This window comes from Astatotilapia calliptera, chromosome 4, assembly GCF_964374335.1.
Source record: "Astatotilapia calliptera chromosome 4, fAstCal68.1, whole genome shotgun sequence".
Lineage (NCBI taxonomy): Eukaryota > Metazoa > Chordata > Actinopteri > Cichliformes > Cichlidae > Astatotilapia > Astatotilapia calliptera.
Window position 1 is genome coordinate 30,605,143 of NC_137425.1, and position 27,416 is coordinate 30,632,558.

Consider the following 27,416-nt stretch of genomic DNA (forward strand, 5'->3'; position numbering starts at 1 on the left):
GCAACACAAGTGGGTTTCTATTCAACTTACCTCAGGGGCTACATGAAGCCCCATAAAGCACCATTTCTTGACCGTAAATAAGCAGAAAGGAAGTCAACCCATGGAGTCTCTGAAAGTGAACAGGTGCTTCAGCTGTGCAGATATCTGGAGGATGTCACAGAGTAAGCTCCACACCCCTCTATCACACCTACTGGTTGGGTAAGGAAGAAGACTCATCGAATGGGAAATTTCCAGCACATTCTGTCAGTGTCCCAGGGAAGCTTGGTGGCACTATGATCATGTCCTGCCGAAGACACAGAACTAAAGAGCTAAACACAAAGGCTGGGTCACCAAACCAGGACCATGACAGTGTGTTTTTAAAGATTAAACCTTTTCTATACAATTTGTATTACAATTTCTGTGATGTGTTGTCTTTACTTCCTACATGAGCCTAAAGTCATTTTATTTTTATTTTATTTCACTCTTTTGTTTTATTTAGTCATGGAAGCAGCAACTTTGTAACACTGTCAGAAAACGAAAGTTTATTACTGTGTTATAATGGAGTATTATATATATATATTTTTTAACTGAATGGTCCAAATACTTTTTCAGTCATGAACACGAACAGGATTTTTATTTTGAAAGCTTGGACCGGAAGATGTACTTTCCTACAGCCCAAACTTGGAACATAAGTGCAGTTGTCTACTTGCCCCCTCACTCTGTTACTTGGATTCAATCATGTCGAACAACAGCGCCGCCAACAGCAGTTTAGTCATCGCTCAGAAGGCAGTGAAACAGCTTCGTCTGGAGGCCAGCGTCCGCCGGATAAAGGTAAGCTCACCTCGCTTCACAGCTGAACTCAACACTTTATTACTCCGCTGCCTGCGCGTGACTCCCGCCCTGAAGCACAACCTAAGCTTAACGTGGCGCCCGACGCAGCTAATTAATCTGTCAATTAGCGTCAAAGTGGGAACATTAAAATTCAAAAGCTATTTCAGTGTTTCAATAAGTGTTCTGTGTTTGCTCTTGTTAAAAGTATACAGCCTATACACTCACTAAAATGAATTATTGAATTATTTATTCCTGCATTCACAAAGGACATCAAACGACCTGATACGCACACCACTGCAATAACCTATATTTTATTCATTCCCATGTTAGCGTGTTTTGAAAGCCATTCACAGTGTCATCTCTTGGTGTGCAGTGGAAATGGTAGCAAAACAGACTTTTCTGTAGGAGCAAACACAGTGGCAGCTTTGTTAATTGTGGTGCTGCGTGACTGGACTGATTGTTGGGTGGCTACTTATTTTAGAACAGAAGTCAGACCAGTTTCAAGTGTGTCTGTGTTTGGTGAATTAAAAGAAATCACACAACAGTTTCATTCAGCAGACAAGTTCTTGTAATTTGTTACAGTCCGAAAACCAAAACACACACAGAAGAATTTAATTTGTGATGTTAGTTTTGTAAGTTTTGCAACATTTTCTTATGGTTTCTGTGTTAAACTGGGGTATTGGGGACCAAGCACAAGGCTGAGGGGCTCACAGGAAATCCACATGAAACAGGACCTCACACTGTGTCAGAAACAACTTGCAGATGATTTTCAAGCTCATGCAATGGAAACTGGCATCAGTGTTTTTTAACTTTAAATATTTTGATAAGCAAAACAAATGTGGGCAAAATCACAAAGTGTAACATCCAAAATGCATTACACATGCATTTTGCAATCACATGGCACCTCAAGTGCCATGTGATTGGCTGATTAGATATTTGCATTAACAAGCAGTTGAACAGGTATGCTTAGTAAAGTGTGCAATACCTATTTATTGGAAAAGGAAATGACAATTCCATGTCTATTGACAGCATGTACAGTACTGTGCAGAAGTCCTGAGCCACCTCTCACTTATTTATATTTGGCTAGGACTTCACTTTTATATAATGCAAAATCAGAGTTTGTAAAATTCTGACAAGCTTGAAAATCAACATTTTATGTGATCACATCTATTCTTCAATACAGTCTGTACTTTTTTTTAATTAGTAATCTTCAGGAAAGGTTCTCCAAGATTTTCTAAAAACAGTTCTTCTTTGGATGTTTGCTGGTTTTTGTTCCATTCTCTGTCAGGATGATCCCACATAGCTTCAGTGTGTGTGAGTGTGTTTTATTTAGCTATCCTTTTTACTGCGTTGGCAGTGTGTTTGGGCTCATTGATCAGTCGCTTTACAAGTGGTACTACATAATAAATCAAAGTCTGGCTTTTACTTTTCTGTGTCCATAATTCTGTTAGTTTTGATACGATTCTCAACACCATTAGATAAATCCAGCCCCAGACTGTGACACGGCCTCCACTGTGTTTACTGTGCTATTTGGGATATGCCAACAAAACAAAAACAACCAAAACTCCACATCACATACTGTGAATATTTCTGAGGAGTTATTGTAGCACTCTTCTTTTAGTTATAGTACTTATTAGTTAACACTAACACTTGCTTTCAGGTTTCTCAGGCTGCTGCAGAACTGAAAAACTTCTGTTTGCAAAATGCCCACAAAGACCCTCTCCTCACCGGGGTGCCCTCCAGTGACAATCCTTTCCGGCCTCCCAAGTCATGTGTCCTCCTCTGAGGTATGAGTTTTTATATATATATTTGTGCTCTTTTAATTTTGGAAATGCTAAACAATAAGCTTGTTATTTATTAGAGCACAAGATGTATCCCTCTGAGCTAAATCTACTTGTTCTCTTTGTAGATCCGTAGAGTGCATTCAGGCAGTCTCCTCATTGTTCTAACGTGGATTTCTGTCATGTGCGCCGCCACTGTTGAAGATAACGAAGACCTAGTCAGTGAGGGAGTTGATTAAATGATAATGATTTCAGGTGAAACATTTAGCCAATCTTATTTTAATTATTTGTGTGTTTCTGCATTCTGCATTTCTGTTTTGAAGACCTGTGGAATAACATTTTTAACAGTCATTATCAGTGGATGTGCAATTGTATTTGGCACTATATAAATAAAATACAACTGAATTAAACTGGATGAAAACTCACACAGCTGAAAACAACATGACTAGAAAAATTCCCATGAAAATTACACCTTAAAATACAAACCTAAGCAGTTTATTCCCATTTATAGATGTTTCCCAGGATCAAGCAGCAACCTCTAGACTCTAGAGTTTAGAGTCTAGACTTTAAAAATCAAGAAACAGAAGTTCCTCTAATGACCACTTGGCTCCAAATGTCATTTAGTTTGCTTTAAAACAGAAATAAATGTGTTTACTCAGACTATTCAAATATTTTTTTATGTTACTTAACACTACGAGCAGCTAACTGCTAGTGTTGGTAAATAACATGTCACACTCTCATCCAAATATAACTTCAAACAAACCCACTGAGCAACATCACACTGGCTCCATTTATCTTTAGTCTATGTCCAGAACAGGTGTAAAACAATCGTTTTAATCTTTATTTCTTTATTTATATATTCATTTTTTGTCAATTCTTTCAAGCACTAGATGAAAACATTCAATATAACTCAATTTCTGAACAACTGAGTTTAACGCATGTATTCCCATCATCAGTCAGAAGCTGACTGTCTGTAATCATCTATTTTTACCACTGAAAATGACCACGAGTTAATTCAGATATGAAGGAACTAACTGAGCATAAATGAAGCTCATTGGACACGGAGCGTACTACACAAATGACCAGCCATCAGTTTGTGTCAGAAAGCTCTCTCTAAAATGTATTTGAATTCATATCATAACATAAAGAACAGCAAATGTTTTATGGTGACTTTATTTACAGTGTAATGAAATGTGCCAGATATGGGCCCTTGTGTTTTTTACACCTACTGTTGCTTGCACTGTCATTTAATTGCTACTATGCATGTATCACATTAAATTATTACCCTAACAATCTGTATGTACTTTGTTTCCTTTCCGTTTGCTTTCTCCGTTTTTTAAAAATGTAATACAAAATACACAAAAGATATCTTCAAAAAATGAAGATGTACTATGTTTATACATTATTAATAATGTAGTGGTCAGTGTTTAGGATGTGAAAAGCTAATGGCTATCATGGAAATGGGGAAGCGGACGCAAGAGTTAATGAATCACTATCATGAATAGTACTCGTCGCCATTGATCGGTGGTCATGACGTTAACAGGCCTAAAACTGAGCCTGTGGCTCCATGTTAGCCTGCGATGCCTGTGTCACTCACTGTGCATCAGCAGTGTTTAGAAGGTTGGGGAAACCTGCAGTAAGCTGAAACTCAGATGAGTGATGACACGTTTCTCTCACTGAAAACGTGTCCAGATGAGCTGAATCAACTCTCTGCGTTTTACTCACCTGGATTATTGGATTAGAGTTCCGCTGTATGTTTAAGTTGCACTTCTATCTTCTGAACCAAAGTCTAACTTTATTTTTCTTGTTGCAGGCTCTTCTTGAGAATCTGCATTTCGGATGTTCGAGCAATCAGTTCATGCTCCATTGATTAAAAATAAGTGCCTTTTCTGAGAAGTGTTGATGTTGCAGTGCTGATGCATGCTGGGAAATACGTATATTACTTGTAATTCCTGCCCCTGCTCTTGGTCATTTTTGGAAAATACCCATGAATTGGTTAAACTCAACAATGCAACAATTTGTTTTTCAGGGAGTTCATCATGTTTAGAAAGCCAAAGCAAAAAAGTGATGTTCAAATAAAGTACAAGGCCAGGACTTTGGTCTCGAGCAAAGCCTAAAAAATAAAGTTCTGATGGGTTATTTAATTATGAAACACTGTGCCCATTCATATTACCGAATTTCCCAGAGGAATCCACCCAAGGGATTAATAAAGTTCTATCTTATCTTCTCTTATATGTTGAAACTATGCACTCACACAAATACATCTAGAAGCTGGTCCACTAGAAATGATAGTCTCAGTGGTTTTGTGGTGCGCTGACCCCATACAGTCGGAGAGCACCTGCAGGTAATGGGCTTCTCTCTGTTGCCTGCTTACAGTCATTACAGTCGTCTTTATGTTATATTAGTAGGGCTGAATCTGTGTTGAGCTTGTACTAGTCTAGTTGAAGAAGCTGGTAAGTTTATAACCTGAGCTAGAAAAATGTGTTACTGTCTGTGGTTAATCTCTATGGTGCTGATCAAAGGTTTTGTTTTTACTATTACGGCGTGTGTCTGTGTGTGAGTGAGAGGGGGTGCAGGTGGTGACGATGGTGGTTAGGGGGGGTGAGATACCGTGTTTGCTCTTGTGTAACATGGCGATAAAGAGACCCTAAAAACAAATAGCTAGCTGTGGGTGTCGGGCAGAAGTACAGTTTTCGTTTGGTTTTTAAGGTTTGTTTGTTTTTTTAAATCGTCAATAATAGATATATTTTAATCTCCATGATAAAATTTGATTTCACATGCCGTATTGCGCGATGGTGTTTACGCAATGCCCATTTCTAGCCGCCAGGTGGCACTGTTGCAAAGGCTTATCGCGTTGGTGCCCAGTGTGCCTCCAGCAGAGAGCAGTGCTTGGTTGGATGTGAGCGCCACAGATCTGTCTCTACTTCCAGAGCGAAGATGGCGGTCTCGGTATTCCGTGGCGTGCGGCTTCTCTCCATTGGAGACGCGAATGGAGATATACAGCGGCACTCAGAGCAGCAGCCGCTGCGGTTAGAAGTGAAGACATCACAAGATGCTGCCCTCCTCAATCTCTCCAATGGTGAGTTGACCCTTTTCCGCAGTTGCCGCAGATGGTCGGCCTGACTCAACTGCCGCGCCGCTAATGCTATTGCAGCGTTAATGCTTACAGGCTAAACTGCCAGCGTTAGTAGCCGAGAAGCTAACGCATCTTGAGAGACCACGTCGCCACCTTCTGCTTGTCACGAGGAAGCTCTTAAAACCCCGTTTTATCACCGTCCCGTAGGTGTTTTAATGTTGCTAACTTTAAGCTCTCGCCATTCGCACGAGTTCAGTGCTTTGAAGACCACGGGAAACGTATAACGTAACACATGCAACGTAGCTTAAGCGCATCAGTAAGCAGGGTAGCTAAGTAATGTGTACTTTAATGCTAGTTAAACAATGCCACTAGCCTGGCCTCAGCGGTGATGCGCCAACGTCCCGCACATTTGCTTTTTGTGTTTTCTCCCTGTTTTCCCCCTCCTATCTCACCAACGTGTATTTTGTCTCACAAATATGTTCAATATATTAATATGTAAACGAATAGACTTTGTGTTGTCTAGAGACACCCGATGGACGGGTTCGAGTGTTTAGCTCGTGGACTAGCCTTCCCGATTGTTTTGGAGCCCAGAGCAGAGGGCATCACTCCTGACCCGCTCCGATGTGTTGTAATCCTTGGGACGACTCGCCGTCATCGCTGCTCTTTATTTTAGCCATCAGCACGTTCCCTTGTAAAACTTGCACTCTGTGTGCTGGTATAAGTTCGTAATGTTTAAGGTGCCAAGACGAAACCGGGCCCTCATTACTTATGCGTTTATCTTTGTTCTCGCTGGAACAATAGCCGGGTCCCGCCGCCTCCTTCCCTCCCGTGTGGAGGCAGCAGCAGAGCCGCTCCGCTCCTCCGCGGCTTTTCTGTTGAATGGGATGTCCCGCTGAAAAGAAACGGCCGCGCTGGACTCGCCTTCTGCTTCACACGCTCAAGTTCAAGAGAAGCACAACTCTGCGCCCAGGTTTCAGTGTATAATATCAGACCGTAGAGCTTTCTTCTAAAAATGATTTTCAGAGAACACAAGTTATACAAACTAACGAGGTTTGCCGCAAATAACTTATGTCATTGATTTTACACACAGTCTGTTTCAAATTGTTGGGCAGTATTGCTGTGTGGGTAACGCAGACCTTTCCGGAGCTGTGTGTAGTCTAGTAAATTTCCACAAGTGATGTCACTTACATTACTAATGGGCCAGGTCTGAAGTCTACCAGCTTTGAAAGAACGACATCTGGGGGTTTGGTTGGAAAGAAGGGCGCTTTACCAATCCTCTCCAGCAGGCTCGTCTCTGCTGGAGACCCTGCACTCATGTGCTCCTCCGATGCTTGGATTTCCTGTATGGTGAAGTCTTCTGCCCTCTTTGCTGGGTTCACGTGATTTAAGTTTAAATGTAAAAAGCACTTGATTTGTCTTTGACTTGGAAAGCGTTACAAAAACAAACTCGTATAACAAATTCAGCTCACTATGTGGAAATATTAAATATTAGTAAATAATGGAAAAAGCCTAATGAAATATAACCACTTAATTGTTATAAAAATGTCATTTGATACACACATTAGCACCATTAATAAAACATCTGTCGTCTCTTTGTGTGTGACAGCTCGGGAGCTCCTGTACCAAAACTCCAACAATCTTTCCAAGATGGGTTTTTTTTTTTTTTGGTAGGAATTCATGCCAGTTTTTGGAGATGTGAAGCAGATTTTTCCCTGTAATTTTAGCACCACATGAATGCACCATTACAGGGGAACAACCAAAGACTTTTCAGAGGACTTGTTAGTGAAGTGTCTCTTGTGCTGCAGTAAGCCTTACAATCCCTGTAAGATGTTTTACACGTGTGGGACTAATAAAGGTTATCTTATCTTATCTTAGAGGGGAGGTCTGTGTCCAGTGTTCATGCTTTACTGAAATACATAAGAATATTGCACTTTTTTAGACTGCTGTCTCAAATGATATATTTAAAATGTCATAATTAGAAACCTTTAACTTTCATGCTAGTCTGAAAGTCCATATAGATGAAAAAAAAATATAGATAGATAGATATAGACACTGGATGTGCAGTCTGACTGGCTGACCATGCAGTGATGTGCATATTGTGTATTGTCATTTCCTGTCCAGTCAGGTTCATGTATCCATGACGTAAAGCCCCATAAACAATCATCACACTCATCACAGCTGAGCAGGTGCAGGCTCACTGTGGGTGAGGCAGTAAGAGGAGACCTAGAGAGGAAGCAGCTTAGTGAAAACTAAGCAACGTTAATTCTGCTCACAGACGACAGCTGCGCACAATCATTTTGTGCGAGTTCCAGATATTGTCAGAACAGAAGGCTCATTTCTTTCACTGAATTGATGAAGGTAACAGTGGAGAAATGTTAGCAGGACGGTGTGAAAGTTATAGAACTTGAGCTCCTTCATATGTTTATGTAACAGAGGCCGCCTTATTGAAATTGCTGTTCCTACTAGTACCTACATGGCTCGACTTTTGCATTGGGTAGCAGTTGCTTTTTTTTGTCTTTCAACTACCTGCACGGCCGGGGTCAACCGATTGGCCAGTCAATGGCATCATGAGAGTGACTCCTTCACAAAAATCAAACCGCCATTTTTGAAACCTGGCAATGAGGGAAACGGCTGGACAACAACCAACACTGTGGTCTGACACAAAGCCATAGACTGAGCAGCAGGTGTACCATCGCCTTGGTGTGGTCCATTGTTGCTTTGTTTGTGTTACATGCAAATGATTTCACAGGAATTTCAGTCATGTTGCTGTGTGACCCCAAACTCATTAGGTGGTACTAGAAAATGACAGTAGTTGAGTAGGTACTAGTAGAAAATGGGCTTTGCTATCTTATGTTGTCATTTAATGGGAAGTTGCCTGGATCATAAAGATGTAGGTCATGGCTAGCAGAAGCCAGCTCGTAAAAAAAAAAAGCCTTAATGACATCACAAGTGCACTGCGTCACCTCAATTTCAGGTGACTGAATGTGTGACATTTCAAAAATGATCAGAATCGACACTTTTGTTCACAATATAGGAACTGTGTGATCCATTGATCCCCTACAGTTGGTCAGTGGACTGCCTGGATCATCTGTCTTTGTACTGAGACGGGTAATTTCTCACATTTTTAAAAAGGTATCTTATCATTTGTTTTGTAGTCTAAGTGGTTGAGAAGAGAACTCACCGACATGCTTGGCTGGCTTTTCTCCCAGAAGATGCATGTCTCTAAATCTGAAGTGTCGGTCTCAATCCTTTAATAGATGCTGGATTAGCTCCGCCTGCTTTATGAGTTCACACTGGGCCTGCTGTTTGGCCCTGGAGGAATATTTGCATTGGGCACTTTTACAGAAACGATTCTGTGGAACTTCCCTATACAGTTTTTTCCTTCCTCCTGACTTTTATTACATGGCCTGTTTTTCATAATGAAATGTGAATGTGAAACCTCAGAAAATAGAAGTTTATGCTTCGGTGTCCTGGTATCCTTTCTGCTGTTGTCAGCATGCAATCGTTCATTCTTGCAAAGAGCAAAATATGCCATTGCACTAAACCACTGTTTCATAGCAAAGCAGTTGCTTTTCGTTCTGCTCAGTTACCTGACAGGATAGACGACTGAGAAACTGAAAGAAATGTATTGGGCTCTTCCAGTCTGATGTTTTGACTCGAGGCCCATGAGGGTGCAGGCTGACTGTACCCTGAGGCTAAAATAAAAGACTAAGCGCTCTCAGTATGAAATAAATGAAATGAAAAATGGTCATAATGAACTTTAGTCAGTTATAGTAGAGTATGAGCGTATTATGTTGCTATATTGATGGAGTATGTTCTGATTTTTAAAATAGCTTTTTGTCTTGGTCGTGTATTTCCTCTGTAACAGTAAACACATTACAGGAGTCTTCACACCTTTATCAGACACTTTTAGTCCTGATAAACTCTAAAGACAGACTATAAATGGACTGAGGCAGAATGCCAGCCCAGCAACAAGAAAGCAATATTCTAGAAACACCTTTATCGTCCACTTTGACCTCAGTGGTAAAGAGTAAGTAAAATCAACTTTTTGACAACTGAAACAAAAGCTCAGAAGGAATTTCTTAATAGAAATCATTGGGTGTTCTTAGGATGCACCAGTTAATTTAACCTGTGCATCTAGGAGCACATCCTGAGAGCTCTATAACGTTAACAAAACCAAAGGCAGCTCAAGCTCACACTTCCTCCCTTATCAGCCCACAGATGGCTACACGCAACCAGGAGAGCTAGTCTCAGTTTTGTTTTTTTCTAGTCTCTTTAGACATCGTCAATAAAGTGTTGGTGTTAGAGTGAATTGTTAAATGTTGTCATTTTTTATGCTTGCCAACTCTGATGAAAGGAATTCCACTGTCCCCCCTCCCAGATTCTCGAGGTTCTGGGTGGGGGGCTGTAGTGTCTTATTGCAGATACACCCTGTCTGGAAGATTTGTTTCTTGTGCTTTTATGACCCTTTGGTCAGCAGGAGGTCTCTCTCTCTCACACACACACACACACACACACACACACACACACACACACACACACACTTACAGAAGTTCACACATATACATACAATGCCTTGTCTTAGAACCATGTGGGCGTTGCTTTGCTGTGATGTGTTTTGTGTGAACTGTTTCTCAATAAAAGGCAGCGAGAGGAGGCCGGATTTGGGGGCATTTCGTGGTAGACATCAACGAGGCCTCCCTTGCAAGTGAAACGATCGATCGCTGTTGCCTTGTTTTTCTTTCACGGGAATAAGTCCTGGATACAGCGGGGTCTGAGTTTAGACCCAGCAGTTGGATACAGGTAAAACGTTGCATTTTAACAATGATGTCAACAAGGTAGTTCCGACTTGTGTTCCGGTTGTTTTGTGTACACATACAAATATACGCAAATCAGTAAATTTCAGCTCTTGCAGAGATCTTCTTGCAGCCTGTTTGAGCCGGACTAAGGAAACTAAGACTGCACTGTGTCCAGGTCTCTTCTATCCTCCTTTTCCAATCATTTTAAGTGTTGCATCCTCTTCGAGCTGCCACGGTTTGTTTTTAGCCTGCTGAATGAGAAGTGAGGACACAGCTACACCATTTAGCTTTTCTTAGCTAGTGTCCTTAATTAATAACGTGCTTTAAAGTCTTTACAGCTTTTGTGAGCTTTTGGTCACAGCTGTCACCTCTGTGTCAGGAGGGTTTGGACAAAAATATAAAGACATAAACTGGTCCCAGCTGTTTCACTTTGTCATCGCGTTTCCTCTTTTTCAATTGTAATTGACACATGCTGTGTGTCATCTTGGGCTTTAGCTAATTTTGATCAGTACCTTTTCACCACTTTCAGACATTTTTTTTAAGCCAAACTTTGAGTTATGAATTAAGAATGCGCTTAATCTACCGATTAAAATTGTGGTTTGTCGCAAGTGTCCATATTATAAACTTACAATTCTATAAAGTGTTCATATAATCGTACATTTTGCTTTAAGAAGTAATCGGGGGAGGTGATGGCGCACTGTTTGGCCTCAGTTGTGGAATAATCTTTGCTCCTTACCATATAAGGTGCATAAATTTACCATCCAGACACTTTGATGCTTCGATGAGGTATGATATGTATGCAGAATATCAGTTTCAGCCATTATGTGCCCTGCTGACTGATCTCAGGGAATTAGATGTGATTTACAGTGGCCGGTATTCATCTGTTGTGTCACCTCCGTTTTGCACTGGCTAAATGTTCAGTGATGTTTGATATTAATAGCGCTGCTGCTTTCACTTCCTCCCTGGTACAAAAAGGGGGACAAAAACAAACTCAAACTGTAGAGACATCAGCTGTTGGCCGAATATTGACCGCAAATGGGTCAGGTAATTGAAACAGATTGGCAAGTAAATAGCAACAACAACTAGAAATAAAATCTCTAGTTGTTGTTGCTTTTCGTTCTGCTCAGTTACCTGACAGGATAGACGACTGAGAAACTGAAAGAAATGTATTGGGCTCTTCCAGTCTGATGTTTTGACTCGAGGCCCATGAGGGTGCAGGCTGACTGTACCCTGAGGCTAAAATAAAAGACTAAGCGCTCTCAGTATGAAATAAATGAAATGAAAAATGGTCATAATGAACTTTAGTCAGTTATAGTAGAGTATGAGCGTATTATGTTGCTATATTGATGGAGTATGTTCTGATTTTTAAAATAGCTTTTTGTCTTGGTCGTGTATTTCCTCTGTAACAGTAAACACATTACAGGAGTCTTCACACCTTTATCAGACACTTTTAGTCCTGATAAACTCTAAAGACAGACTATAAATGGACCGAGGCAGAATGCCAGCCCAGCAACAAGAAAGCAATATTCTAGAAACACCTTTATCGTCCACTTTGACCTCAGTGGTAAAGAGTAAGTAAAATCAACTTTTTGACAACTGAAACAAAAGCTCAGAAGGAATTTCTTAATAGAAATCATTGGGTGTTCTTAGGATGCACCAGTTAATTTAACCTGTGCATCTAGGAGCACATCCTGAGAGCTCTATAACGTTAACAAAACCAAAGGCAGCTCAAGCTCACACTTCCTCCCTTATCAGCCCACAGATGGCTACACGCAACCAGGAGAGCTAGTCTCAGTTTTGTTTTTTTCTAGTCTCTTTAGACATCGTCAATAAAGTGTTGGTGTTAGAGTGAATTGTTAAATGTTGTCATTTTTTATGCTTGCCAACTCTGATGAAAGGAATTCCACTGTCCCCCCTCCCAGATTCTCGAGGTTCTGGGTGGGGGGCTGTAGTGTCTTATTGCAGATACACCCTGTCTGGAAGATTTGTTTCTTGTGCTTTTATGACCCTTTGGTCAGCAGGAGGTCTCTCTCTCTCACACACACACACACACACACACACACACACACACACACACACACACACACACACACTTACAGAAGTTCACACATATACATACAATGCCTTGTCTTAGAACCATGTGGGCGTTGCTTTGCTGTGATGTGTTTTGTGTGAACTGTTTCTCAATAAAAGGCAGCGAGAGGAGGCCGGATTTGGGGGCATTTCGTGGTAGACATCAACGAGGCCTCCCTTGCAAGTGAAACGATCGATCGCTGTTGCCTTGTTTTTCTTTCACGGGAATAAGTCCTGGATACAGCGGGGTCTGAGTTTAGACCCAGCAGTTGGATACAGGTAAAACGTTGCATTTTAACAATGATGTCAACAAGGTAGTTCCGACTTGTGTTCCGGTTGTTTTGTGTACACATACAAATATACGCAAATCAGTAAATTTCAGCTCTTGCAGAGATCTTCTTGCAGCCTGTTTGAGCCGGACTAAGGAAACTAAGACTGCACTGTGTCCAGGTCTCTTCTATCCTCCTTTTCCAATCATTTTAAGTGTGAACCTACTGAGACAAGGTGCCAACACCAGCATTATAGTGCAATAGCAGTGACACAGCATGGGGTGGAAGATGCTATATTAACTTTGCTGCATGTAGTACATACTCATCAGGAGTCGTGCTAAGATTTATTTATTTCTTTGTTGACTTTTCATCAGCTGTGGCAGGAGAATTTTTGCTGCCCTCTCGATTGGCTTTAGTGGGCTTCTTATACGATAGAGAGGATGAGCACTGTCCAGTTCCTGAATCTTTCATTAAATGGTGTAAGAGAGCAAATCTTGTCCTAAACACCACAATGACTATTGTCCCCGTTAGTTTGGACCTGTTTTTGATGAACAATCCTTTATTTCAAATTTGTGAACATGAGCTGCGCACAGGTTGACAAATTGGTGTCCCCGAAATCATCCCTGAGATGCATATTGTGCTACATATTGTCTTATTGTTGTGATTGTTTTTATGTGGTGTATACAAATGTCATAGACACTTGGTGGAGTCATTGTTTACATCTAGGTGGCACGTATCCAACTACTAGCATCTCCTCCTTCATAACCTTCCTAAGTTGTCAGAGACTGACATGTGTCTCTTGCTCTCAGACGTGCCTGTGATTGCCACACTAGGGAACATAAATATATGCCATTGTTATAGCAATCATATCGGACTTATTTATACAGCGTAAAAATCTACATTGGTATTATCCCAGATGATATGTGGTGCACGCTTCCTGGTCATTAATAACATGAGACATTTGGGATATCAGCTGTGGTCATTGTGCTTTCTTCTGCTACCCTCCTTCAGCACTCTGGCACTCACATGCTGTGATCTCAGCCCTCGCTGCTTTTAACCACCAGCAGAGTTTAAGCAGCATCACCTCGCTGCTTGTTTATATTTTGGTAAAGATAAGTATAAACTCTTTCTGTTCTCTCTCCCTTTCTTTCTAGGAGACGAGGCGAGCGTGTTCAAATGTTCGGTTTCCAGGGAGACCGAGTGCAGTCGCGTGGGGAAGCAGTCATTCATCATCACATTGGGCTGTAACAGTGTGCTGCTGCAGTTCTCCTCACCTACAGGTAAACACACAGGCAGCTGTGGCTCAGGAGGTACAGCGGGTTGTCTACCAGTTGGAAAGTTGGTAGGTTGATCCCAGGCTGCTCCAGTTGGCATGTGAAAATGTCCTCGGGCACAATACTGAACCCTGAGCTGTCCTCACTGCAATGCTTAGTAATAGGAAAAAAAAGTGCGTGAGTGTGAGTAAGTGAATGAAGCTTGTAGTAGAGTAGAAACGTGCAATATAAGCACCGTTCACCCCACCACAGTAAGACTGTTACACGTTGCATTTTATACAAGTTTGGAGCCAAGAATATGTCAACTCTCTGAAAGGGTTTTTTGTGTCTGGAGTTTTATGGAGCTGATGATGGTGAGCTGTTTCTGGGGTGTGGTGCAAATACAAATACTCATCTCATGCTTTTATCACCTGCAGGACACTGTTTACAGTTTGCACTGAGTCAACGGTGTGTTCAGGAACAGTGCAGTCATTTGAGTGTTATTAGTTAAAATAGTGTTTGTTTATCTGTTAAATGAAAATTGTGTCACCATTCCTGGAAAGCTCCTCAGACCTCTGCAGGGAGTGTAGGAGAGTGTCTGTTTCTCTGATGAGCATAAGTGTAGATTCTTACACCCAAATTTATTCCCTGTTTTATTTATTTTTTCTGCAAACAGTTTTACAACAAGTATATTTTTCTGTAAACATTAATATATGATCCTAAAGCAGGACAACTATACTGTCCTTGCTGACCTCATGTCAGATGTGTACGTAGACAAAGCCTTGGTTTGGATTCTCTTTATTTTTATTTGTTACTCAAACCCTTAAACACCCCCCAGTTTGCAACTGAAAGAATAAAAACTAAAGATGCCTTTTAATGAAATACTCATCAGATCCGATTGTCCCACATTTCATTCGTTGCGATATTCATATCAAGTTAACTTAATTAGTCAGTATTTTTGCCAGGTTTCTTTCCACGCTTCAAACAGGCTAATCGTTGTTGATATTGGAGGTCTTTATCAGTCTTAGTCAAATGCTTAAAACACACATTTTTATAATACTACTATAGACACACACACATACATGTTTTTATATCTCAGTGAGGACATCTCATTGACATCATGCTTTCCCTAGCTGCTTACTTTAACCCCAACCATGAAAATGAATGCCTAGTCCTAACCCTCAGCCTAAACGTAACCATAACCTAACTGTAACCCTGACACTAAAACCACATTTTGAGCCTCAAAAATGTTTTCAAACTCACAGGGAAGGGCAGTTTGTCCCCATAAGTGACTGTTGGTCCCCACTAATATAGCTGCACGCCCATTTTCTGTCCTCACTAAGCTGTCTAAACATGTACACGCACACACTCACACAGGGCTGCGTTGTCAGCAGCTGTTACTTTCAACCTGCTTTATGGATTTAACAGCTTCACATTTTTCCCACAGGCAGTACACTCATCTGTGCTTGTGATTGGCTATACTCTGACAGATACATGTTCAGATGAACGGGGTGCTGTTGGCAAAGATTATATTTAATGTGTTTCTATACCTCCGTTTGGACGCACACATGCTCACGTGTGCCTGTGCATATGCCCCTTCTCACTACTGCCACAAATCTGATGACATTGGAAAAATAGCAGCCACTGCCATCAAGCTGACAGATGCTGAAAAAATGAAGTGCTTTTTGTTTATTTATTAATTTTATTTTATTTGGGAATAAATTGAGATTTAATTCAATTTTATTTATATAGCGCCAAATCACAACAGCTGCCTCAAGGCGCGCGATTAATTGAGATTTCTGTGTTCACCTTGAACAAAAAGTCGTCTAAATGCACAAAGGAAGCAGAAAAAGAAGGAAATGTTGTGATTGTTGGATGCATCAGTATTGGTGCATTTTCCATGATATGTGTTAAAAATGCTAATACTGTGTGCACTGAGGAGGAGGTAGACCCACTCATGATTAATGCAGACACACACCAAGGTATGTGGGACATGGCAGTTTAAAAAAATGATCTATGCTTGTGAAATGCAAACTTAAATCTTAAAACTGTGATATTGAATTACTTAATTATTTAATCTTGTATTTGTTACACCTAAGCTGCAGTTGTTGCACATGATTTAATATTGTTTCCCAGCACGAGAGGACAGAAAACCAAACTGTTTACAGCTGACAGCACAGGAAGAGAAAAAGGATTAAACTGCAGTGTAGCTCAACAAAACCAACTTACGGTGTGTTTGTGCTTCGCTTCAGACTTTCAGTCTTTTTATAACGTGCTGAAGAACTGTCGTGGGCATCTTGGAGAGCAATCTGTCTTCAGTGAAAGAACAGAGGAGTCCTCTGCTGTACAGTATTTCCAGGTGACTGTCACACACTCTCACACACTCTCACACACTCTCACATAATTTTGGGACTCTTGAATTATCTCCTGACTAATTTGAATCCACATTTCCTTTTAAACACACTGCAGTAATGACGCTTACTTTGTTCTTGGCTGAGTATTTATAGACTGCTCATTACAGGAATATTCAGTCAGAATGAAGCCTGCTTCTGTTTTTTTGGGCACCATCTGAACTACTTTGTGTTTAAAAGTAGCTGCAAGTCAGCTCCAGGAGGAGTTAAAAGGGCTCTGTAGCACTTCTACCTGCAAGCATCCATCTGTTGAGAAGCCGCTTGGTTTGGTTGTTTACAGATCCCAGCACAAACTTGGGTGCTTTATGTCTGAGCTGGTCCTTTTATTTACTTATCTTTTTTTTAAGAAACTTAAAGAAGATTAACTTTGTTTCTCTTTTTTTAAAACTGCAAATTGAGCTCAAGTCAAAGTGCCAAAAGTCCAAACTCATGAGCGTGCTTGTGTTTGTGTTTCTGCAGTTTTATGGCTACCTCTCCCAGCAACAGAACATGATGCAGGACTATGTTCGGACAGGGACTTACCAGCGGGCTATTCTCCAGAACCACACTGACTTTAAGGACAAGGTAGCGAGCTGAATATGTGCTATTTGATAAGGCTGACAGATGCTTGAAAACAGCTGGTTTACATTAAGTACAGACTAAAGTGTTGTCCTGCAGCTGTGACTGTGTGCTGTCTTTTCTCCAGGTGGTGCTGGATGTGGGTTGTGGCTCGGGAATCCTCTCTTTCTTTGCAGCTCAAGCTGGAGCTAGGAAGGTGTACGCTGTAGAGGCCAGCACCATGGCACAGCACGCCGAGGTACACACACAGATTCATGCTGAGATCAGTGACCTACCTCTGATTATGCTTTCACTGGATGCACAGCCTCTCACTGTTTACGATCCATTCTAAACACTATACTAAATGTTTTAAATTCAGGTGATGTTGTTTGAGCTGTGGGAATCTCGCTGTTGCTGAAAATGTAACAGCTGTGAGCTCTGGCTGTCTGGACAGTCCACATTAACTTTAGATCAGACAAGCTAAATCCAGCTTTTTGAATGATGATGTGTTTGTTGTGTTGTGCTGCAGGTGCTGGTGAACAGCAACCGTCTGGGGGAGCGTGTGGCCGTCATTCCGGGCAAAGTAGAGGAGGTGACGCTGCCGGAGCAAGTTGACATCATCATTTCAGAGCCCATGGGTTACATGCTGTTCAATGAGCGCATGCTGGAGAGCTACCTGCATGCTAAGAAGTTCCTCAAACCTAATGGTGAGTCTTGGAAGAAGAAGAGATGTACTTGAAATGTTAGAATGGAGGCTGAGACTGCAGACAGCCACAGATTAGTGACAGTAGCTGCTTCTGGCGAGTTCTGCATGTTGTCAGATATCCACAGGCTTTGGTGTTCCAAATCATTTGATGTCAGTTTAGAAGAATCTTGCACTGTGGTGGAAGATACGTGAACACGAGTTTTGCTTACTGTCTTCATCGGTGCGGGTGTTTCAGGTAAAATGTTCCCCACTATTGGAGATGTCCACCTGGCCCCCTTCACAGATGAGCAGCTGTACATGGAGCAGTTCACCAAAGCCAACTTCTGGTAAGAACAGAACGAGGGAGGGAACGAAGGAGGTTCTCTGGGTCAGCGTCATTGTTTTCTTCATCGGATTCATTTGGTTAGAAAGCTTTTCTATGCATGAATGTCTTTTTAATGCCTTATCAAATTGAGAAACTCCTTCATGCATCTGAGCTCCAAGTAAAGGCAGTTTTCTTCTTTCTTCTCTGCTGGCAGTTTAACTATTCATTTGTTTCTGTTATGAGAGCGGAGTATTGTTCAAAATGTTGGTCATTACGTTCGAAATCTTAATCATCTTTTCGGGGCTAGTTTGACCGTTTGCATCAGCGAGGGAGTTGGTGCTTCAGCAGCGTGCAAAGGTGTTTATCGCACTCAGAGGTATGAGTCATGCAAACTAGCGTGATAACAGTAGGCACGAGTGAGTGTAGGACGCAATCAGAGTCGATGCTAATGTTGTCGAGTTGACGTCAAACCGGTTTCGGCTGTTTAAGAAGCAGTAGATCCTTGGAGAGGTGTGTCCCTAAATACAAAATGTACTTGGTTTTTGTTGTTGATTTTGTTTTTTAAATGATGATGTCATGTTGGGCTTGCAGGAGTACTCGCTGCCCAAAATGAGCTAATGATTTGATTTTTATTGCTCTTGTTTACTTACATTCATTGGCATGTGCATTGGTGCGTGTGCTTTTTATGACTCAGAATTCAGCTTCATTTTAAAATACACTAAGACTCCTGCAGGGTCAAGTGTGTTGGTGAGCCATTTTTATTGCTGAGGCAGGAATCAAGCAATCTAAAAGTGGGAATCTACACTTCTTCCTGTCCCCTCAGGTACCAGCCCTCCTTCCACGGTGTAGACCTCTCTGCCCTGCGGGGGGCAGCAGTGGACGAGTATTTCCGCCAGCCAATTGTGGTAAGTAATGCATGCATGCATGTGCAGGATTTTAAGATCAGAATTGAACAAACGAGCAAAGCGATCTGACGGTAATATCGACTTCTTAATTGGCTTTTTGTGGGCGCAGTGTTTTGTAGAAATTAGAGTTGTGTGAAAGCAGATTTCTTTCCCCCCACAGGACACGTTTGATATCCGTATTCTGATGGCCAAGTCAGTCAAATACACAGTCAACTTCCTGGAGGCCAAAGAAGAGGATCTTTACAGGTGTGTGTCCAGTTTAATGTGTGTCTGTGATTACTTTAGGAGTGTCTACTAATAAATGATAAATGGTTTTGCTTTCAGGATAGAGATTCCCTTTAAGTTCCACATGATGCATTCGGGCCTGGTGCACGGCCTGGCTTTCTGGTTTGACGTGGCTTTTATTGGATCAGTGTAAGTCAGGAAGTCTGCGTGAGTGTGTTGAAGCTAAAGAAGTTTTGACGTGCGCCAGATTTGTCCTTAAACATCAATCTATTTGTGTTCCTGTAGGATGACAGTGTGGCTATCCACAGCACCCACAGAGCCTCTCACTCACTGGTACCAGGTGCGCTGTCTCCTGCAGTCTCCTCTTTTCACCAAGGCTGGGGACACTTTGTCCGGCACTGCGCTGCTGGTGGCCAACAAGAGGTATGTTAGAATTAATGCAAGAAAACTACAGTTTCATTCACCCAAATCTGTAGCATAAGCTTTGACGTCACAGCAAACCCTGTTGTCGTGTTTTGGAAACCTGTTCATTTCCTAGCTGAAGTTGGGCATCAACATGGGAGCGTGCCACTCCAGGAACCTTGCTTGCATGCTAATCATGTTATTCTGATGATAATTAGTCTCAATATTTACTTCTTAACAGACAAAGCTACGACATCAGTATTGTTGCCCAGGTGGACCAGACAGGATCAAAGTCCAGCAACCTCCTGGACTTGAAGAACCCCTTTTTCAGGTGAGTTTATCCTGACCACAGCAAACACAGCCAATCTGCTTTGCACTATTGACACAGTGTCTGGTGTCGGTGAACAGTCTTCTCTAACTTCTTATATCTATTTTTATCTATGTGCAGGTACACAGGCACTACCCCCAACCCCCCTCCTGGCTCACACTACACCTCCCCGTCTGAGAACATGTGGAACACAGGGGCAGCCTACAACATGAGTCAGGGGATGGCTGTATCAGGTGAACACACTCAGACACTGCTAGATTAAGTAAATACTTCAGACATGGCGTGGTATGTCCATTCTCCATATCCCAGCTGTCTTAGAGCAGAGGCAGAGTACACCCTGGACAGGTAGTCTGTCGCAGGGCTAATACAGAGAGACAGACAATCACTCGCACTCACAGGCACACCTGGGCAATTTAGGCCAATTAACCTAACCCCATTAACTGCATATCTTTGGACTGTGGGAGGAAGCCAGAGAGAAACCACGCGAACACGGGGAGAACAAACTGCAAACAGAAAGACCACCGTGCTGCCACACAGAGACCAAAGAACAACAAATATAGTTACCTGTTAGAACAAAGCAGGACTGAGAATTAAATGCATTGGATGGTGCTCACTAATCATGATGACAGCGATGAAGACCAGCAGCTGAAACACGATGGTCAAGCGATGAAGTTGTTCTGTATAGTAGTGTAGCTGCAGCGGTTCTTCAGATTTGTCCTCTTCTCTGGGCTTCTTGGAAGTAAGTGAAGCGGTTCCACAAACGTCCGCTTTAGTAGCAAAACTCCAATGTAGAAACAGGAAAGACTAAATCAGTTCAAACATGAGCCAGTGTAAAAACCAGTCTGCATGCATTTATTATAGTACACATGCCTGAAATTTCATGCACATCTATTCTATAGCTTTATTAGCTCAAGTTTCTGAGAACCTGGGAAGAAGACTGTATATAATGATGGACATAGCCAGGTGTGACTCACTTTGCCCTGGAGCTAGATTGAAGTCCAGAGTTACGCCTTGTAGTCAGCACCAGCTTTTCCAGCTGTAACTGTGCAGATACAAGAGGAAATGCTAGGTTACAGCTAAACTAGCAACATATGCTAATAGACTGTTTGTTTGTTTTTAAAGGTTGAATGTTAGTTTAAAACAGTTTGTTCTAAAATATTTATGAGGAATGAACAGCAACAACATCCTGTCTGAAAAGTTAAACTTCCAAATGTACAGTGCGGCCCTGCAGTAGAAGGACTTCCTGCCATGGTGCATCACTAACTGCTTACCAACTCCGGCATCACATTTTAAGATCACTTCCACTCTGGATGTGTTCAGGAACCAACCCCAAAGAGTGTTTTTTTTGTTTGTTTTTTTTTGACGGTTTATAGTAAATGCTGTTTTTTGGGTTTCTTTGCTGCCTCTTTCTTCAGGGATGCCCGCAGCTTATGACCTCAGCACAGTCATCGGCAGCAGCCCGTCAGTGTCTCACAACAACCTCATCCCCCTGGGTATGAATCTCATCTGAAAATCATCATTTTACTGTTACTGGAGTGCATCTTTAGTCCTCAAAACACTGACATTCAAGCTCATCAAATCACACTTAACTCTTTTAATGCTGTTTTTTTTAATTTATTTTTTTAACCCCACTCTGTTGTTTCGGCTCCTCTGAGCAACATCAAAGGGCTTTTAGTTTGAAAACGTTTGAAAGTACTCAGTTATAGTTTAGCTTTTGATTTTAGTGATATTTCTGATGTTTACATCAGAATACAGCTTATAGTCTGTGATGGGACCCAAATTACTGCAGATTTTTGTAAAGCAGCTGATGTGGCATGCGTTTATTGCTCTGGTGAAATGGTTTGTCACTCCCGATGCTACTTGGTTTTAACAGTGCTTTCATCTCTGATTGGTCACAGTGAACACAGGGATTGTAAATCATACCCACTCCAGGATGGGCTCAATCATGAGCACAGGAATTGTCCAGGGTAAGCCCACTGGTCCACAAACACAAGTTTACTGTCCAAGTCTTCTCAGTGTGAACGTTGACTGTTATGCTTTGTTTCCAATTCAGGAGCCACTACGGGTCAGTCCGGCCCCAGTAGCAGCGGTACTTACTATCCTGTCACCAACCAGTTCACCATGGGGGGCGCTGCCATCTCCATGGCCTCACCTATGGTCATCCCTAGCAACACCATGCATTATGGCAGTTAAGACGAAGACCTCGCAAAGACCTCCTATGCCCCCGCATGAGAAGAATCCCCCTTCCCCTCCCCAACCCAGATTGATCACCAACTGCAGCCAAAACCAGTATACCAAAACCAGCTCTGTGCTGGAGATTCCTTTTTGTTCGACACCCTCTTTCTGCTCTGTTGAATCATCGCTAGATGAACCGTTGAAAACTCTCGTTTCCGTCCAGACTCTTGTCTTTCCGAAAGCCGAAGCCTTCCTTTTCCCCCTCCCTCACTGGGACTGTATCATCTGAGATGCACAGCAGTTTATCATCTGACCTCCCTGGGTTTCCACCCTCCTTCGATATGTATTTCAATCCCTCCACCTCCCTTATTTTCTCTTTATAGCTCATTATTTAGATGTCATGACCCTGCGAGTGTTTGTCTTTCCTCAAGAATCCGCTTGTTGTCAGATACCAACATCGGTCCGCTCCCGTGGTTCTCCACACTTCCTCACCAGTGATGCTGAAGCTTTTCACTTGTGCAGTAGGACACTGTTATCATGATCATCATCACTGCGTCTCTACAGGTGCCACCTTAGATTTTCATACTGGATCCAGCCATGTTCCCTCCACACTTCCCCAGAGACTGAGCTGTGCCGAATGAAACAGCCCCCTCAAATCATTAAACAAATGGCATCTTGCTTACTCCTACTCATGCAGTTTGGGTTTAGGCGGAGGAGGATGGATCACAAACTGAAGCCATCTACAAGTCTTGGCACCCAGAGGAGTAGAAATATTTTTTTTGTGTTTTGTTGTTTTGTTTTTTTCGTGGCTTGGACAGGCTGACCCTCAGAGTTCTGCTTGGAAGCATTGGTGTTGCTCTATCACCTTCCATGCTGAGTCATGATAACGGAGCGTCTCAGTGTCTGCTATAAGTTGCTGTTTGTTGACATCCCCAGTCTTTTAAAATGATGGCATTCTCCAATTCAGACAGGTTACCTTTCCGTTAATGTTGTTCAGCGTCTTATTCAGACAAATCCACAATATGTACACAGCGTTGCCCGCACGTGTAGCCAGCACTAATTCTGGTGGAATTTGACCCCATTTCTAAATGTTTGGGTCTCTGCTGTTGTCAGTCAGAAGCGAGTCTCCTTTTTGTGTGCGCGCTGCTGTTTAGGACGTTCAGAGTTGTAACCGTGTGTGTTTCTATCAGTAAATGTGACTACACTGAGACTTGTGTGATGATATAAGTGATGCGTAAATGTTACTAGGCCTTATAAGATGACTCACTGTGGTTAATATCTGAACAGGAAACTTGAAGATGCCCTCGGGTTAATGGAAAAGAGCGACTGAATGGTTGGGGCTTTTCAGTAAATGCTCCTGTGTGCCATTCAGTGTGGCTGCGCGTGCTGTTAGGGTTAGAGTCCTACTTACCCACGGACTCTGAAAGAATGAGTAGCTGAAATATTGGTGTTGCAGATGGGATAAGTTGGGATGCTAACTTACCTCATCTTTGCATAATACCACTTTATTCTACTTCCTGTTTTTCATATTAAGAAGCAGTAGAACTGTTCAGATTACCGACTCACACCTTCTAAAAACAGTAGGTGTCTTAGATGGATTTAATATCTTGAGGAAAATCACAGGAAAATAAAACTTGAGGAATCGGATGCTTTGACGAGCAGCAGTAGGATGCTGTGTCTGCACAGGACATTTCCAGCTCTGTCTTCATTGTGGCATTGCCACCGTCCAAAGTGAATACAAAAATTCAACAAGACACCATTAGAGGAGTTGCAGGAAGATTTTTTTTTTGGTCCAGTCTTTATTTCGTGTTATACAACTGAATTTAGCATGAAGTTCACACATTGAAATTCATGTTTTTAAATCAGAGTTTTAAGGCAAATCTGTATTTGAGCTGATGACCTGTTTGATCCTGTAGGGTTCTTCCCATTCCAGATGAACATGTTTGTCACCACTGTAAACGGCTCCAGCTCGATATGAAAGGGTTTCTGATCAGTGCGTGAACTGTACGACACTTACAGTGGTGGTAGTAGTAATAGATGGTCAGGAGATGATAAACTTACAGCAGTTCACTCATCCACATCGATCTGTAATTACGGCCCTGTCATAGTAGTCAGCTTTATTCTTGTTAGAGTTATTTTTGGCTGCCACCAAATTTTGGCTTTTGTTGGTCTGTGGTTGCCAAATAGCTGCTAGCTGCTTGCCATGTCTCTTTAGGGACTTGTGGAAGATTTGATTGTTTCTTGTACCCAACATGGAAGGTGACGGATCGCACAGCCATAGAGAAGCTAGAACATTTCAGCCCTGTCAGCCTAAAATATGAAATGCACTTTCTGCTGCTGCTCATGTTTTCTGCACCCAGAAGGTTTTTTTTAAAAATCAGAATAAATTGCAGCAGCTTCTTGCCAGTCAGGCATTTGTTGAGCCAGATTGCTTTGGTGCAGTTGGAGGAAGATTTGGAGAATGAACCAGTAAAGACCAATGACCCAGGATGCAGCCAGCTGGCTAGCGGGAAAAGAAAAGCTGTGCCGGACCGGCAACGTCCTAGTTTACATCTTTGTTTCCTTTGCCTGACGCTCCTCCCAACCTCCCTTTGAGACTGTGAGACTGTCACAAGTAGACTTCAATGACAAGGCGAGGGAGAAGGGGCCGGTACGCCTCTCTCCTCGTCTGTTCAATGTGTATGACCTCCAACATATCATTGCCCCAACACACACACCCCTGCCCACACCCCCTTTTTATCAGTCAAGGAAAGAAAGACTGACACATTTATGCATTGCTTCCAGTGTCACAACTATTGGAATTTGAGTTAGTAGGAGTGCTGAGGGGGGAAAAATGTCTGTTTGTAGGAATAACTTTTTTTGTTTTCTTGATATATATTTTTTCTTTATTTCACAAAAAAAGCAAACAAGGAAAAAAGCGCAAATTAAATGTTGTGGAAATGTTTCAAAACCATCCTGGAGTCAGGTGTTGTAGTACTTTAATTTGTTAAATAGACTGTGGATACAACAGATGTTTACCATGTTGTAGCTGCTCTATAGCCATCGTGTCTCTTCTGTCATGGATTCATTGCTCTGTGTAGTCATAGTGGCATCCACTTTGACCATGGAAGTGTATGAGGAAGACTCACTGTCATGTTCTCTCATTTGTGTTCACCAACTAGTAATAACACCTTTCTCACTGTCTGACATTGACTCGTCTGCTCCAGACACAGTTAAAAGAAGCCACTGTGCTTAAGACTGCTAAGTGATTCCTGCTTTATGGGTACATTAGTCACTGATGTCCCAGTAGGCACCCTTTAAACCTTTAAATGACGCCATGAGGCATCTATTATGGAGCAACGCATGGAAACGACTAATATCCAAGGCAAATTGGTAACAGAATAGAATATAAAAAGTAACTGATCATAGAATCATGACTTAAGAATAGTATATTCTGGCTTGCTTTCAGGAACAACCATAAGATTGCTGATATGGCTCTGTCTTCATAATTTCCCTGTTTAAAAACGGGCAATGTCACTGCTACTTAATTTGAAAAGGGGTCAGGAGGTAATGCTGAAGACAACTTCGAGGTACTTCCAATGATATCTGCTGATACTGTGGTCTGAAAGTGGTCGGGCGAAAGCTGAATATTATTGGTCCTAATTGATGATAATTGGCAAAGAAAATGCAGTTTATCCATGATGATGAGTATTATTTACAAAAGAAATAATGGGGGGACTCTTATTGGTTAAGCTATTTTAAACATTTATATTGTCTGTGGGTGTTAAAAACATAGCTGTCATGTCATAAAGGCCTCGATATTTCCACCTGTGCAGTCGAGTGTGTACAAAATCATACGTGAAGAAGGGCGGGTCTAACTGTGAAGGTGCATCGCTTGATTGAGTCATTAGCCAATGAGCTTGTAGTTTAATGCCACAGGAAATCCTCCATTTAAAAACATGTTGTGGCCAAGATTTACAAAACAGACTGTTTTTATTCACTGACCCCAAATAAGTGACTCGGCCCATGAACTCCTGGGACACCACAGGAAATCTTTCTGTCACAACCATCCTGGTGCTAGTATGCTAGCAGTTGCTAATTAGTCATCAGTGCTGCGTCCAGCTGAAAATAACTGTAATGTCAGATTGCTGATATTTATTCATAAACCTTGGGGGTGCTCATAAAACCCCTAAGGGTTTTTTATTTAAATAGAAATAGAATTGTCTTTGTTTTTTGTGATGAATACAGCAGGTTGCGACACAGACCTCATGGGAGGCCTTCAGGGCAAGTGGTGCCTACAAACCAAACAAGGGTCTAAAAACAAGATTAAAAACTTGGGTTTCACAAATGTTTCTAATCTCCAGCAGTGTTCTGAACATGCATGTGTTTATATGTAAGTGTTTTCAGCCAAGCTGTGGGAAAATGAAGAGAGTTTGAGAGGTACAGTATTGAGGAAATCCACACTGAGGTGTTTGTACTTGAGGTAAGTGTTAAGGACAACGGTTTGGGTGGTTTCTCCTAGACTCACTGGTACAATGCTGTTCCAATAGCCATAATAAAAATACCAGCTACTCCAAATTCAATTGGGTAGCTAGGTGTAATTAAAGATGAGAGCCGTACTTACTGAGATCATAAAGCGTTTAAATTTATAAAATTGTAGGTGGAACTGGGATTGCACTCCATTTAGAGCACAGTTGTCGAACTCGAGGGCTGGTGTCCTGCAGGTTTTAGATGTGTCCTTGATCTAACACGGCTGATTTAAATGGCTGAATGACCTCCCCAACATGTCTTGAAGTTCTCCAGAAGCCTGGTAATGAACTTATCATTTGAATCAGGTGCGTTGACATAGGGTGAGATCTAAAACCGTGCAGGACTCGAGGCCTGGAGTTTGACACCCCTGATTTAGATCTTTCTCTGGTCTGGAAAAAAGGTTGGGTGTTTTTTTTTTTTTCTTTTTCTTTTTCCAAATGCTATTTTTTAAAAAACAAAACAAAAAACCCCCCAAAGCCTTCTGTAAAGTTAGGGCATCTCACATTTAAACAGAGATTAGTAGAAACGGTTTGAATCATATCTGTCAAAAAGATTAGTTTATAGATGTAAATGGGAGTTGCACAAAACGTTCCATGGAGTTACGCTCTCTGGACTGTTGCTTGTAAAATTACACGTGCTTCCCTTTGATGATCCTGTTAGAAAGAAAACTTCAAACACTTTCATCACTAGACGGATGATACCCAACTTTCTTTATCCATGAAGCCATTTTTAGGAGTTTTCCTTCAGTGTGTTATTTGGCTAACTGTTAAATCAAGAATCCAGTTTAAAAACCTCCTCACATACGAAATCTTGAACAATCAGGCCTTGTCTTGTCTTAAAGATCGCATAGTAC

At 41.7% G+C, this 27,416-nt stretch overlaps 1 protein-coding gene across 1 annotated transcript; it reads left to right on the top strand.

The window, feature by feature from the left end:
• The first annotated feature begins 5,452 nt into the window (after positions 1-5,452).
• carm1 (coactivator-associated arginine methyltransferase 1) lies at positions 5,453-25,007 on the top strand. The gene is made up of 16 exons (XM_026165979.2): positions 5,453-5,670; positions 13,963-14,088; positions 16,314-16,420; positions 16,932-17,036; positions 17,158-17,268; positions 17,539-17,716; positions 17,951-18,041; positions 18,843-18,924; positions 19,085-19,170; positions 19,249-19,338; positions 19,435-19,572; positions 19,793-19,882; positions 20,000-20,112; positions 21,295-21,372; positions 21,778-21,846; positions 21,933-25,007. The coding sequence occupies exons 1-16, from the start codon at positions 5,529-5,531 to the stop codon at positions 22,070-22,072; spliced, it is 1,746 nt and encodes a 581-aa protein (XP_026021764.2). The 5' UTR covers positions 5,453-5,528; the 3' UTR covers positions 22,073-25,007.
• Positions 25,008-27,416: the final 2,409 nt, after the last annotated feature.